This window comes from Garra rufa, chromosome 14 (genome assembly GCF_049309525.1).
Source record: "Garra rufa chromosome 14, GarRuf1.0, whole genome shotgun sequence".
NCBI lineage: Eukaryota > Metazoa > Chordata > Actinopteri > Cypriniformes > Cyprinidae > Garra > Garra rufa.
Window position 1 is genome coordinate 15,318,000 of NC_133374.1, and position 14,811 is coordinate 15,332,810.

The window sequence follows — 14,811 nt, forward strand, 5'->3', positions numbered from 1 at the left end:
AACAGTTGGTGGTCCCCGTTGACTTCCATAGTATGAAAAAAAAAATACTATGGAAGTCTTTCTTTCTTTCTTCTTTTTCCCCCCCTCAAAATATCTTCTCTTGTGTTCAAAACGTATACAGGGTTAAAACAACTTGAGGGTAAATAAATGATGTCAGGATTTTAATTTTTGGGTGAACTATCGCTTTAATATTAACCACTTTGTAACTTAGATGTGAAATGATGTTTTTTTTTCTGTGTCCAAGTTGTGTTAAATTGAACTCTAGTCTCTCCTATCTTCATTCATGCACTTTTGAGCAGTGAGAATTTTGGGATTGATAGTAGATTTGTCAATTGGTGGGGAAATGTCAGTTCCAGGTGCTTCCTGCTGGGGTGCAGGTACTGTAACCACCTCCCCCTTCCCCTCTGCAGCCGTCGGGCTCCCCAAACCACCCAATGCGTGCCAGCTCCCTCCCGGCTGCTGAGAAATTGCTCCTGACAGCTGATTTGTTGGTTGTCAGAACTGGTCGCTGTGCGGCTGATAAGGGCGCAGAGGCCCGAGATGGAAAACTAACTGCCTCTCATGATTTCAAAGGCAGCCCCATCAGCCTGGGGCCTGCAGACACATGTAAATGTCTCTGGGCTGAATTCACCAGGGATGTTTCCTCCATGTGCGGGGCCGCTCTTTAAAGAGTTAGTCTGCGCTTAGCATGCAGCGCCTGGCCGTGTAGAAAAGCATCGCAAATGCCACCTTTTTAAATGTTTCATTTCAGACTCATTGTTTGCATGCAGTTATTGTTGCCCTGACTGTACAAAACAGCTTTATGTGAATCCTGCTGGGCCCTTTTTAAACAAAGAACAAAGGTACTGTAGATGAACAGAGGACACCAGGCAGCAATAATCAAGCCCCGTGACTAATCACGCTTGTGCAGAATTCACCATCTATGAATAGACTCTGTTTTGACTCATGACTTTTTCAGCTGAATTAATTTGAAAGGTATTTGAGTCAAAAGTTTACACCCACCTTTCAGAATCTGCATAATGTTAATTATTTTACTAAAATAAGAGGGATCATGCAAAATGCATGTTATTGTTTATTTAGTACTGACCTGAATAAGATATTTCACATAAAAGATGTTTACATACAGTCCACAAGAGAAAATAATAGTTGAGTTTATAAAAATGTTCCTTGAACCCTGTTCAAAAGTTTACATCCCCTTGATTCTTAACACTGTGTTCTTACCTGAATGATCCACAGCTGTTTTTTGTTTTGGTTTGTTTAGTGATAGTTCATGAGTCCCTTGTTTGTCCTGAACAATTAAACTGCCTGCTGTTCTTCAGAAAAGTCCTTCAGGTCCCACAAACTCTTTGGTTTTCCAGCATTTTTGTGTATTTGAACCCTTTCCAACACTGACTGTATGATTTTGAAATCCATATTTTCACACTAAGGACAACTGAGGGACTCATATGCAACTACGCAAGGTTTAAATGCTCACTGATGCTCCAGAAGGAAAAACATGCATTAAGAGCTGGGGGTGAAAACTTTTTGACAGAATGGAGATGTGTACATTTTTCTTATTTTGCCTAAATATCATATTTTTTTTCCATTGATTTACTGCCCTTCAGAGGCTACAGAAGATAGTTACATGTTTTCCAGAAGACAAAATAAGTTAAATTTACCCAGATCTTCAAATTCCAAAAGTTTTCACCCCAGTTCTTAATGCATGGTTATTCCTTCTGGAGCATCAGTGAGCGTTTGAACCTTGTGTAACAATTGCATATGAGTCTCTCAGTTGTCCTCAGTGTGAAAATATGGCTCTTAAAATCTCTATCTGGTGCACAAACAGTGCACCATTCAAATCTTTTCTTATAGCTGACACTGTAGGCCTACTTGGCAGTATTTAATGATATGAATATGGCTTTGAGCCGACTAGGTCATCTATCAAATGAAGTAAAAAGAAAAAAAGTGACTTCTACAGTACACCCAGCTATATTCATTCACCCCCAGATCTGCACTAGGAAAGGTGGAGCAGAGTAGTCAGTGAGTGGAGCAATGGGAGGACCTGGTCCAGCCTCAGCGAATCATCAGGTCTGATCAGTCACAGGAAGCTCTAATAGGCTTGTACAGGAAGCCATTGTGAAGCGAAGAGGTCACTAGGTAATTGGCTGTGAATCCTGTTCCAGCATCCTCCCATGGGGCGGCTGCTCCTATAACTCACTTCCTGTCAATGATGTCAACCCTCGAGGCCAGCTGAAGGGTCGATGAGGGGGTGCTGGCCGTCATCCAACTCTGGAGAAGATGACAGTGTGGCAATGACCATGGATCAGCCCTACAGCCTGTACATACAATAATTGCCCTTAATTACCTCATGCCCCAATACAAAGCCCTCATGCGGTTGCAGCGTAGCTAATACCCCATCAGTCAGCAGAGCTACGGCGTTCTGTCGACTCTTAACAGCACGCCATCCACCTCTGTGTTTACCCCAGCAGGGCGAGGAGTGGATTCTACTGTGTCATGGAGTCAGGGAGCAGATAATTCAGCCAGTGTTTTCTTCCCCAAACAAAACAAACTGTACATATAATCACTGAGAGGTCACACGGCACTGGACCAGAGGCCACCGCTTGTTTATCCCATGCCCTCTTATCATCCCTCCCGCCTCTTCATCTGCTCTTATCGCGGCTGGTGTTGAGAGGGGCTCCATGGCTTCCTGTTTTGGGCTTGCTGTCAACCTCTTTGACCTGCTGACCCCAGGACTTATCTCTCACTTTCTTAAAAGCCGAAAGCCTTGTCTAAAAGCAGCAGGGCAAGTGTGCTATTTTTGCTCTTTTTGTTTCTATTACTCAAAGGCTTGTAAACCGCAGCACGCTAAGTGCGAGTGTGGTTACATGCAGAGGCCACTTTTAGAAATTTTAAAGTTTGCTTTAATTATGGGAGAATAGTAATAATGTTTGGCCATGGTGCGAAGAAGAAAGTAAGTCTCTGCCAGTTGGTTGCAAATGTTGTCATATCTATTAACACTATTCAAAAATAGATAAATAATGTATTTAATACATAAAGTTACTTGCGTACACGTCTTCTTTTTTAATGTGATGTATGCCTGCTATGATAAGCATGTTTTAATTTCTGTATTAAAAATCCATTTAATATATTAGTATTTTTGTTATTTTAAAAACATTTTAACTAAACTGCACATTTATTTATTTATTTAGGAAAATTATGATTGTTATTCGTGGTAGTAAAATTGCTTATATACAGTTGAGTATGTTATTTTTTATTTAGTACTGACCTGAATAAGATATTTCACATAAAATACATTTACATATAGTCCACAAGAGAAAATTATAGTTGAATTTATAAAAATGACCCGTTCAAAAGTTTCCATGCACTTGATTCTTAATACTGTGTTGTTTCCTGAGTGATCCACAGCTATGTTTTTTTTTGTTTGTTTGTTTGTTTCTTTAGAGATAGTTGAGTCCGTTGTTTGTCCTGAACAGTTAAACTGCCCGCTTTTCTGCAGAAAAATCCTTCATGTCCCACAAATTATTTGTTTTTTCAGCATTTTTGTGTATTTGAACCCTTTTCAACAATGACTTTGACAATGACGATGATTTTGAGATCCTTTTTTTCACACTGAGGACAACTAAGGGACTCATATGCAACTATTACAGAACTATTCTATTTGAAGCATGAACCTTTTGTAAGAGTCGCATATGAGAAAATGTTGAAAAACCAAAGAATTTGTGGGACCTGAAGGATTTTTCTGAAGAATAGCGGGCAGTTTAACTGTTCAGGGCAAACAAGGGACTCATGAACAACTGTCACTAAACAAACAAACAAAAAAAAACACAGCTACATTACCGATCACCAAGATCATGATCTGCCGATCGCCGATTACTGCCGGTCACAGAATGGCAGGGGAATGGGAATCTTTTATCTACAATCTAGCAGAGTTTGCACCATTTGTAGAAATGAAACTAACTCTTAATTAACTATATTCAAAAAAACTGTAGAAATAGGCTACAGTCAAGATCTTGAAGAACCACCAAGTTAGGGTTGTAGACGATAGTATTGTGTATCGACGACAGTTAGAGATATCGCCAGTTGCTGATGCCTTTGACAATAGCAAGACGATTATTATTATTATCCGTCAAAAAGGCGCCTAAGCGATGCAGTGCAGAGAGTCGGTTCTAGGATGCCTCAGAAACTTGCCGTGGTATAAACACACGCATAGAGTGGCCACGTCGCCTTAACGTGACGCATGGGTAAGATTTATTCATCATACAGTAGATAGATAAACTGATTATAACGGGAGTGTTTTTTAGATAAACTGATTATAACGGGAGTGTTTTTTAAAGTGCACCTCGCACTAGACTAGGCTACACTAGTTAGTGATGAAGTTGTTTGATAATGTAAATGTTCTTTGCTTGTTATTTGTAGCTGCTTTTTAAGATGGTGTAAGGATTATATTATCCAGCATTGCACAGTCATTAGGATAAAGGTAGTAAAATGTGGTTTAGGCTGAATTAAATACGATATATCAGAATCCGTCTGTATATAGGAAACATAAACATTCACCTCAGTAACATCTATATGCGTTCATTAAAATTATGATGCAATAAAATGGCGCTAAACATACGCACGTGAATTACACGGACACCTCCTCATTCTATATGAACTGAACTACAACATGAACTGATGACAACAATCAGACATACAGCGGTAACATTATTGCAATATGACGGATATAGAAAGATACATTCATTTACATTCAAGCACGCACATTTACCACTCACTGAAGATAGCAGAGAATGAAACCGAAAGTAAACTTAAACTTCTCCGCCAAAACTACAGTCAGCACTCTGTACACGCACAACTTAGTCACATGCCCAATAACAAGACTACCCTTACAAAATGAATAAGGAATTTAGTACTCATGTTGCCACTGGTAAGCTCCGCTCTGCTGTTGTTTACCTGTGCGCCGTGCATGCACGTGTGAAAAAGTTGCGCGAGTAATTTACGTCAAGTGATCGGCTTTTTTGATCGGCGCTTTTGGGGCTCGCCGATCAAGCTATTTTAAAGGAGAACTCCGGTGTGATATTGACCTAAAGTGTATTGAATCATGATACCGAGTGTGAACATACCTTGTATATCTCATCTCGGTTTGTGTCCTGCTGTCCGAAATCTGGGGTCAGTTAGCCGATGCTCACAACAGCTTGTCAATGAGAGTCAACAGGGCATCGGAATAGCCATGTAAATAAATCACTGTTTTACGCCATTCACGAGGCACAAAGTAGCTCCACACTTCATTGGTAGACTTCCAAGGGCCCTGACATTTAAAACGAGACATTGAGAACTCAGAAAAAGCACCGGTAGTTTATTTACAAGTAGATTTATACAGACATTTTCCACCAGGAACAGACCGGTCGCCGCCATCTTAAATGTAGTCACGATAAGTCGAGTGTCGAGCACGAAGGAAACTACAACCTGATACGTTGATAACCTGATGAATTCCTTGGTGCACGACACTCGACTTATCGTGACTAAGTTCAGGATGGCGGCGACCGGATTTTCTTTTCCAGGTACTGTCTGTATAAATCTTCTTGTAAATAAACTACCGGTGCTTTTTCTGAGTTCTCAATGTCTCGTTTTAAATGTCAGGGCCCTTGGAAGTCTACCAATGAAGTGTGGAGCTACTTTGTGCCTCGTAAATGGCGTAAAACAGTGATTTATTTACATGGCTATTCCGATGCCCTGTTGACTCTCACTGACAACCTGTTGTGAGCATCGGCTAACTGACCCCAGATTTCGGACAGCTGGACACAAACCGAGATGAGATATGCAAGGTACGTTCACACTCGGTATCATGATTCAATACACTTTAGGTCAATATCACACCGGTGTTCTCCTTTAAGCCAATATCGGCCGATCATGATCGGTGGCCGATCAATCGGAGCATCACTACTACGGATCATTCAGGTAAGAACACAGTATTAAGAATTAGGTGTATGTAAACTTTTGAACAGGGTCATTTTTATAAATTCAACTATTACTTTCTCTTGTGGACTATATTTAAACATTTAAAAAATGTATTTAGGTCAGTACTAAATGAAAAAATAACATGCATTTTGTATGATCACTCTTTTTTTAGTCAAATAATTAGCATTTTGCAGATTCTGCAAGGTGTATGTTAATTTTTGACCTCAACTGTATACACCCGAATGTATTCAAGTTGTAAGAATTTTTTTTTTTGTACTTCATGTTCACACCACATGACATTTCAATAAACTTAAACTTTTCTTGAAAATAGTGTGCATCTACTGGGTGTTTGTCACTTGGTTTAACATTCATGAGTGAAGCTGATTAGGATTTATAATGTGTCCCTTTGTGTTTCAGATATTTCTTGCCCCCTGGTCATGTGTATATGTGCATGTGTGATTGTGTGTGACAAATGATCAGTATTCTGTTTGCGAACATCCAGATCTAGTTTGAGACTTGGTCTCGAGGGGTTTGAGCATTTTTTTTTTAATCACTGGATGTTCCCCGTTCCTCATGGATGGTGTGGCTCTGTTGTGCTCTGTGAGGTGAAAATGGATCCTCAGTAGAGGCACTTAGGAATGAGGAAAAATAGTGTGTCACGTATTGAAAAACTCGCAAAGAAACATCAAATATTTGGTAATGGAATTCAGATGCTGGCTGGCTCTACAAATCCCATTAAAACAGCTTTGAGCTTCCTCCATCTCTGAGGAGCAGACTCAAAGCTATTTTAATAGTGCCCAGGACTTCATCATTTTAACAGCAAAAGAGTTCCTGCTCTGTACTAGATACATAATTTGCATGGCATTAGGACCAGATAAAACGAAGATTGCTGCACGACTCAATGGCTCATTTATGCCTTCTCCATACGATAATAGCAATCAACAGATATTTGTTGCTTTTTTCCTGTTCATTTAACTGCTTCTGTGTTGGTTCACTTCAATCATGAGCTGTTTTTCCCTCCCTCTTCCTTTCTTCCCCTGTTTTCTCTCTCCCTCTTCACAGGATTCGGCTTTGTAACTTTCGAGAACGAGGATGTGGTGGAAAAGGTCTGCGAGATTCATTTTCACGAAATCAATAATAAAATGGTGAGTTGGTTTCACCTCTTTGCAATTTTTCAATTCGGGGGCTGGGATTAATATTTGATGCTGGAAGCAGAATGGGTGCTTATAATGGGCAGCGTACAGTGAGGGTGACAGGGGTGCGTGTGCGCGTGGGCGGGGGGTGTCATCCCTATCCCCGAACCAGCCTGCTTTCAAGGGGATGAGGAGTCACTGGTGTGCACTGGCCACAAACCATGAAATTGTGTCTTGGATCCCTGTCTGCCAGGCTGGGAGTAAAGGCCTGTCTCTTTTCCCCCCGTTGCAATTCCCTCATCCAGGGAAGACTGGGAAAGGATCTGGCAGTCATTCTGGGGGCTTGTTAAAAGTGTGTGGTGCAAAAGATTGAAAGAAGATTTAAAAATCAAAGCCTGGGTGCCTCTTGCATGTTGGCACCTGATGCCCTGTCCTGTGATTTTATGTTTGCCGCTACGGTTCGTATTAGATTTCTCTGTGTCTTGCCAAGCTTTCAAGAATGAAAGACAGCAGAGGGACACGGTTCCTGACCTTGAGTCTTCTGCAGGCGAGCCACAGATGCAACTCGCAGTGCTCGCGACGAATCACGGAATGAGGACAACCCCGGTGTCATTCTACATGACAGCCAGTTAGTAGGATTTTTAATGAAGGTCAGCGCTGTCAGTTAAGTTCAGTTACTTATACTTACAAATCACTGAGAACTATGAGCCTCCAGGAGTTCTCCATGAGATCGAGCTCAGTACTGATTTGTGGCGTTGATGATCAGCGTTGGGGAGTTAACTAGCCAAACTTAAGTACATAGTTTCATTATCATGACAGTAGCTTAGTTGTTACCAAAGCAGTTTCAAAACTTTTCTGGTAACAAGCTATTAGACTGATTATTCTGAATGTGTTCATTTGGATCTTTCTTTCCTTTTTTAATATATATTTATAATACATTTTTTATTCTGTTTCATGTGGGTACATTTCAGTTATATGTTCCCTTTGCTTATAATAAACAAAAAAAATATCTTTCTTTAATGCTGAAAAATTATGCAAGAATGATTTAGACAAATTCAAACCAGTAACTTGTCTTTCCGAACCATTCATTTAAAGAGCAGACTCATAAGAATCCCTTGTTTTGTTTGATGAAATAAAAATAAAGGTAATTGCAACTTTTTGTCTCTCAGTTCTGATTTTTTTCTCAGAATTATGTGAACTCGCAATTCTGACTTTTTCTCTGAAAGATATTGTGAGATATAAACGCACAATTGTGAATTATAAAGCCAGAATTGTAAAATATAAAGTCAAATTTGTGGGATCTAAATGTTTAATTCTGACTTTTTTTCTTAGAATTGCAAGATATAACTCGCAATTGCGAGTTATAAAGCCAGAATTGTGTGATATAAAGTTAAAATTGTGGGATCTAAATGTTTAATTCTGACTTTTTTTTCTTTGAATTGCAAGATATAATTTGCAATTGCGGGTTATAAAGTCAGAATTGTGAGATATAAACTTTGCACATTTATTTCTTGCAATTCCAACTTTATTTCTCGCAATTGTGACTCTTTTTCTTAGATTTGCAAGTTTATATCTTATAATTCTTGAACTGTGACTTTCACTTTCTGTTCAGTTTCACTTTCACTTGTACTTGTAAGTCAGAATTATGTGGTATAAACTCGCAATTCTGAGAAAATATCAGTCTTTTTCCCCGTCAGAAGTAGACTTTATAAGTCACAATTGCGAGTTTATATGTGAATGCACAATTCTGAGAAAAAAAGTCATAATTGCTGAGACACAATACAATTCTGACTTAATTTCTTGCCATTTTAGATTTGAGAGTTTAGATCCCGCAGTTCTGAAGAAAAAAGTCAGTATCTCACAATTCTGTCTTCATTTCTCAGAATAGCAAGTTTATATCCTGCAATTCTGACTTTATTACTTGCAAGTGTGAGTTTATATCTCACAGTTTTGAGAAAAAAAAAGTCTGCATTGTGAGATAAAAAGTAGCAATTACCTTTATTTTTTTATTCAGTGGTGGACTTCTATAGCTTATGGTAGGTGCTGATTTTTATAGATGTGACCTTATTTGAATTATTTCATTTATTCTATTTCAAAATCGCTTGTCTACATTTTGAACTACTACTAGTTTACAAGTAGCTTTTCCAACCCTGCTGATGACAGTGTATCCCAGTATTCCATTCTAAACATGACAACACAGTGAGACCAGCCTATCCTTTCTCTTCATTGATTTTTCTATGATATTGCATCAAATGTTCTCATTATTCAGTGAGCGTCCAGAGAAGCCTGAATTTCTTTTCTTTTTTTAACACGTTTCCCCCAGCGTCTCATAGTGGGAACCTCGCTGTTGATCCACTGGCTTAAATTGGGCCATTGGAGAATTACTTGCATAGCTAATAGCAGTCACGAAGGTTTAAGAAAAAAGATAAATGTGGCGAAGGGAAAACATTTACTTAAAATGACAGCTTTGTCATGGTCTCTCAGTTCAGATCATTTCTCAGATGATGTGCTGGGAACGAAAGGCTTAAAAAACAAGAAAAAGGTCAAGGCGTGTTGGGCGGAAACCCGTCCTTCCTTTTGCTCTCTTTTGCTCTTCTCACTGATTTCAATTGCCATCATCAAGTTGCTTTTGCCAACAAGATCAAAGTGGTCTCTGAAGCCTCGTCTGCTAGCAGGCCTGTGTGCATATTTGACTTGCTAATTCGACCATGGTAATATTGTTATTATCATGAATATTTTGTACAGCGGCCGTAATGATCTCCCTCTGCTTGTGGAAATGCCAGCTTTGTACGTCGGCTGCCTGCTTGGTGAGCCGCCATCTTCAGAGGCACCATCTGTGACCTTCGACCCCAGGCTGTGGAGCAGAGAGCGAGCCAGGCTCAGTAGCTGTTTATAGAGAGGCTCCGTTGACCCAGTAAGGCCACTCTCGAGCTGCCAGGGCCCTGGATATCCATAAATGACCCTAAATGGTTCCAGGATCTGGAAAGCTGGACCGGTGGAGGTCTCTACAGACCCCTGGCTTCCTGATCAGCTCATTTGATATCTGGCTTGGAAATGCAGCCAGACATTAAACATTCAGAAGACATTTCCTTGATCCACAGGCTTGGAGACAGGAACGCCGCATCCATCAGGCAGGTTAGATCCCACACGAAGAGGGTTGGGATGGATCGAGATTACCTTGAAGTGAACTCTTTAGAGGTTCATTTGAAATGTAATTCCACTTCAGAAGTAAATCATTTAGGGAGCTGAACACATATTATCTCTTGATTATTTTATCAATGAAAACAATTAACAAAAGCACAGCACCACTAGTTTCAGATTGAGCAGATACGGATGGGAATCACTATTAATAGACAGACCCTAATGGTTGTTTTGACTATTTTCCATCCCTTTCGAACAGCGCGTTCAGAGTCATAATATCCTGTTACGTCTGTGTGGGAGCTTTTTTCTGAAGTCCCATTCCAAACATTCTCTATTTTATCAGGCATTCCAGAGACTTTTATCTCCCCCGGTGCTGTCTATCATGAGGAATACTGTGTGAACGTGAGCCGACTGTGTTGGATAAGTGGTTGAAATCACCTGGACAGCTATAAATCACCAGGATGACTTCAACACTGTCCCTGCCGTTTGTCCATTGGAAAATGCCTTCAGAACAGGCACCGGAGCTGAAAGGAAAGTTTCATGACTGGAGTTCTTATCGTAGTTAGAAGGGCTTTTGGGTCATTCCTGTTATGTAGCACCATTTCAACTTCAAACATCACAATTGTTAAATTGCATATATATAGATACTGTACAGCTGATTTACATAAAATATGTGATGCGACTTTGCCCTCAGCCAAAACTATTTGCTCTGGAACAAATAATAGATTGAGACCAAAGACTGCTCATTAGATTTACCCAAAATGAATTATATCTCATGTTTAACCTCTGTAGAGACATCAGAGCCAGCAGCAAATTCCAGAAGATCTGGCTGAGGTGAGGCTGCTCTCGGTGGGTTCATGAGGGCTAAATGGCTGCTGACGCCTTGGAGCTCACATCTCTGAAAACGTTGAAGCTAATTTTTAAATATATGTTATGTTTATTAACAAGCAACAAGTACATTCTCACCAAAAAACTCTTTAAACTACATTCTGTGATACAAAAACAGTATTATTTATAAAATTATAGTGGATTTTGGTGTCCGCAATGACACTCGCTGTGAGAAATACCACAAGCGGAGTGATACAAACGGTGAAGCAGTTGGAGTTCCAATATCACTACACTATCGCACTCCTCTCAGCCAATCAGATCAGAGGACGTTAAAATAACTCTATTTTTAGCTGCATTTATTTTTAAATCATATAAATGTAGCCTTGGTTAGCAAAAGGGATTTATTTCTATATACTGTCGGTCAAAAGTTTGGGATCAGTAAGATTTTTTAGAGTTTCTAATGCTCATCAAGGCTGCATTTATTTGAGCAAAAATACAGAAGTGTACAGAAAATGTAATATTGTGAAATATTATTACGATATAAAATAACGTTCTTCAGTTTAATCTAATTTATTTCTGTGATCAAAGCTGAATTTTCCAGTATCATTACTCCAGTATTTAGTGTCACATGATCCTTCAGAAATCATTCTAATATACTGATTTATTATCAGTGCTGGAAGCAGTTGTGTTGCTTAATATTTTTTTGGAACCTGTTGATGAATAAAAAGTTAAAAAGAACAGCGTTTATTTAAAATACAGATGTTTTCTAACAAAATACACTACTCTTCAAAAGTTTGGAATCTTCAAAAAAACAAAAAAACTTAAAGTATTTTTTTAAAGAAATTATTATTTTATTCAGCAAGTATGTGTTAAATTGATAAAAAAAAGTGATAGCAAACACTTATATTGTTAGAAAATAAGTATATAAACAAAAAACAATATTTTAATGTGTATTAAAAAAGAAACCAATATTTTATATTGTAATAACATTTTGCAGCATTGTTGACTTTTTTTTTAAACTAATCCCAAACCTTTGAACAGATTTTTCTTTTATGCCAAAAATCTTTAGGATATTAAATAAAGATCATGTTCCATGGAGATGTTTTGTAAATTTTCTACCATAAATGTATCAAAACTTAATTTTATAATAATAATAGGCACTGCTAAGAACTTAATTTAGACCACTTTTAAAGGCAATTTTCTCAAAAAAAAATTTTTGCACCCTCAGATTCTCGATTTTTTTAAAATAGTTTTATCTCATCCAAATATTGTCCTATCCTATCTATACATCAATGGAAAGAATATTTATTCAGCTTTCAGATGAAAACAATTTACCCTTATGGTAAAGGGTCTCTTAAGTGCACTGCATAGTGTGAATGACCTTTACTGTGCAGAATGCTAACAGTTAACGTATAATATGCTAATTAAAGCAGTCCCATTTAAAGCTCTTAAAACTAAAAATAAACAAGTAGCCAGTCTCGCTAATCGACTAGTGGGATGTTGGACCACTGTGACCTGCAGCTGAGTGAGGGAGCGTTCAATAGCAGGCTAATTTTAGGTCCCGGCCCAGGAAGTGTTATTTATAGTCTGGTGGCTGTTTGACACCATGGAAGAAGTGACTGTATCCTGACCCAATGTAAACCCTCTCTCTGGGACTTCTCATGGACATATGACTGCACATGTTGTCTCCCGCTCTCTTTTTGATTCTCTATCACTGCCTGCCTCTCTCCCTCTGGGAATCATCACCTCTTCAACCTTGGAAGAGTATGGACTGCATAAGTCATCTCTCGTCACATCATATTCAGGAACACATCCTTCCCTTTAGCCGCTTGTTATTAAGCGATCAAGTACTCAGTCAATACCCTCTTCACCCTTAACGCGTAAAGAGCAATGCCGCACCATACCCATGCGTGCCTGCGGCAGAATCATGTGAATTCTGTGCTCATGTCCTCCCTGGCAGTGCCCTTGCCTCCTGCGGGCAGTGTGGAGGTTGTCGCTCTCATTTCTGTTACCGTTCCCGCCCATCCTCTCTATGTGTGCCCCGGCCGCCCCGCCAGGATTGCCGCCTGCCCACAGCGAGCCGGGCCATTAGCATGTATGATAAGTGCCGAGTGTGTCGGCAGGCCAATTTAGTGTCTGCCTTGCCGCGCCGAGGCCCCGGCCTGCGCTATCATTGGAAGATAATCTACCGCTGTGAGGAGAGAAGAGGGAAAAAGTGTCAGTTCAGGATGGGAGAAAATGACTCCTATTTTCCCACCCTTTTTTTTTTTGGCCTGAAGGCTTGCGGCTCTCTGAAGCTATCTTTAAGATGTGGTGCAAACAGCGGTGACAGTGCAGAGTTAGTGTGCTTTCATGCCTGCTTCATTTAGCAGCCACGCACCAAATCTCAGTCTGTTTAAATATTTGAATTCGGACTTGCTAGAAAATGTATTTTAAAAAAATGTATGTGGTTCAAAGCACACATCATTTTTAGCTTAGCTGAAATATTTCTGGCTTCAGCAGCAAATACTAAAATGAAAATAGCCAGTAAATAACAATATTTAGAATGCAGGTCATCTATAATAGGGACAATTCCTCTGAGGAGGCAGTGTCTTCTTAAAATATTGAGTTATAATATAACATTAAAAAGTGTATAAATCGTTTTTTCTAAAGAAACATTGTTCAATAGTGACACCTCTTGTCTCTCTCGCCTCCCCTGAGCCCATTGAGTTTTAACAGACCCCCTAAAGCTCAAACATAGTTAAACGTTAACTATTAAACAGAATAGCTGAACATAACTACACTAACATGTATACAAATTGTTACTGCCTTAAGTTTTTTTTATTTTGGAATAAATGTAAAATGCTTAAAAACACTAGATTGATGAGATTCATACTTGGCTTTAAAAATAGAATGATTACATTGTTAATGTAAAAATATAAAATAGAATTGTTGTTGTTTTTTTTCATATAGTGTAAAAATACACCTGGGACATATACACTACCAGTCAAAAGTTTTTGAACAGTAAGATTTTTAATATTTTTTTAAAGAATTCTCTTCTGCTCACCAAGTCTGTTTATTATATATATATATATGTATATATATATATATATATATATATATATATATATATATATATATATACGTATATATATATATATATATATATACGTATATACGTATATATATATATATATATATATATACGTATATATATATATATATATATATATATATATATATATATATATATATATATATATTGAATATATTTGAAAATGTAATTTTAATTATAGAAATTAATACTTTTATTTTCCAAGGATGCTTTAAGTTGATCAAAAGTGATAAAGACAATTATAATGTTACAAAATGTTTCTATTTCAGCTAAATGCTGTTTTTCTGCTTAGCTGTTTTCAACATAGTCATAATAACAATAATGTTTTTTGAGCAGCAAATCAGAATATTAGAATGATTTCTGAAGGATCATGTGACTGGAGTAATCATGCTAAAAATTCAGCTTTGAAATATATTCAAATATAAAACAGTTATTTTAAATAGTAAAAATATTTCTAATATTTACTGTTTTGCTGTAGTTTGAATCAAATAAATGCTGGCTTGGTGAACAGAAGAGACTTCTTTAAAAAAACATTAAAAATCTTACTGTTCATAAACTTTTGACTGGTAGTGTATTTACATTTGATTAAAAAAAAAACGTGTGTGTTTCATTGTGTAAACAAAAACAGTTCTTCAAAATATCTTATTTTTTATTCCACAA

General features: G+C 38.1%; 1 protein-coding gene across 7 annotated transcripts in view; it reads left to right on the forward strand.

Moving 5' to 3' along the window:
- The window catches only part of msi2b (musashi RNA-binding protein 2b), a 299,604-nt gene that overhangs the window by 208,638 nt on the left and 76,155 nt on the right, over positions 1–14,811 (forward strand). For all 7 annotated transcript variants that reach the window (XM_073817253.1, XM_073817254.1, XM_073817257.1 and 4 more), the window contains exon 8: positions 7,018–7,100. In XM_073817253.1, coding sequence (XP_073673354.1) covers positions 7,018–7,100 — 83 coding nt within the window. The remainder of the gene's footprint in view (positions 1–7,017; positions 7,101–14,811) is intronic.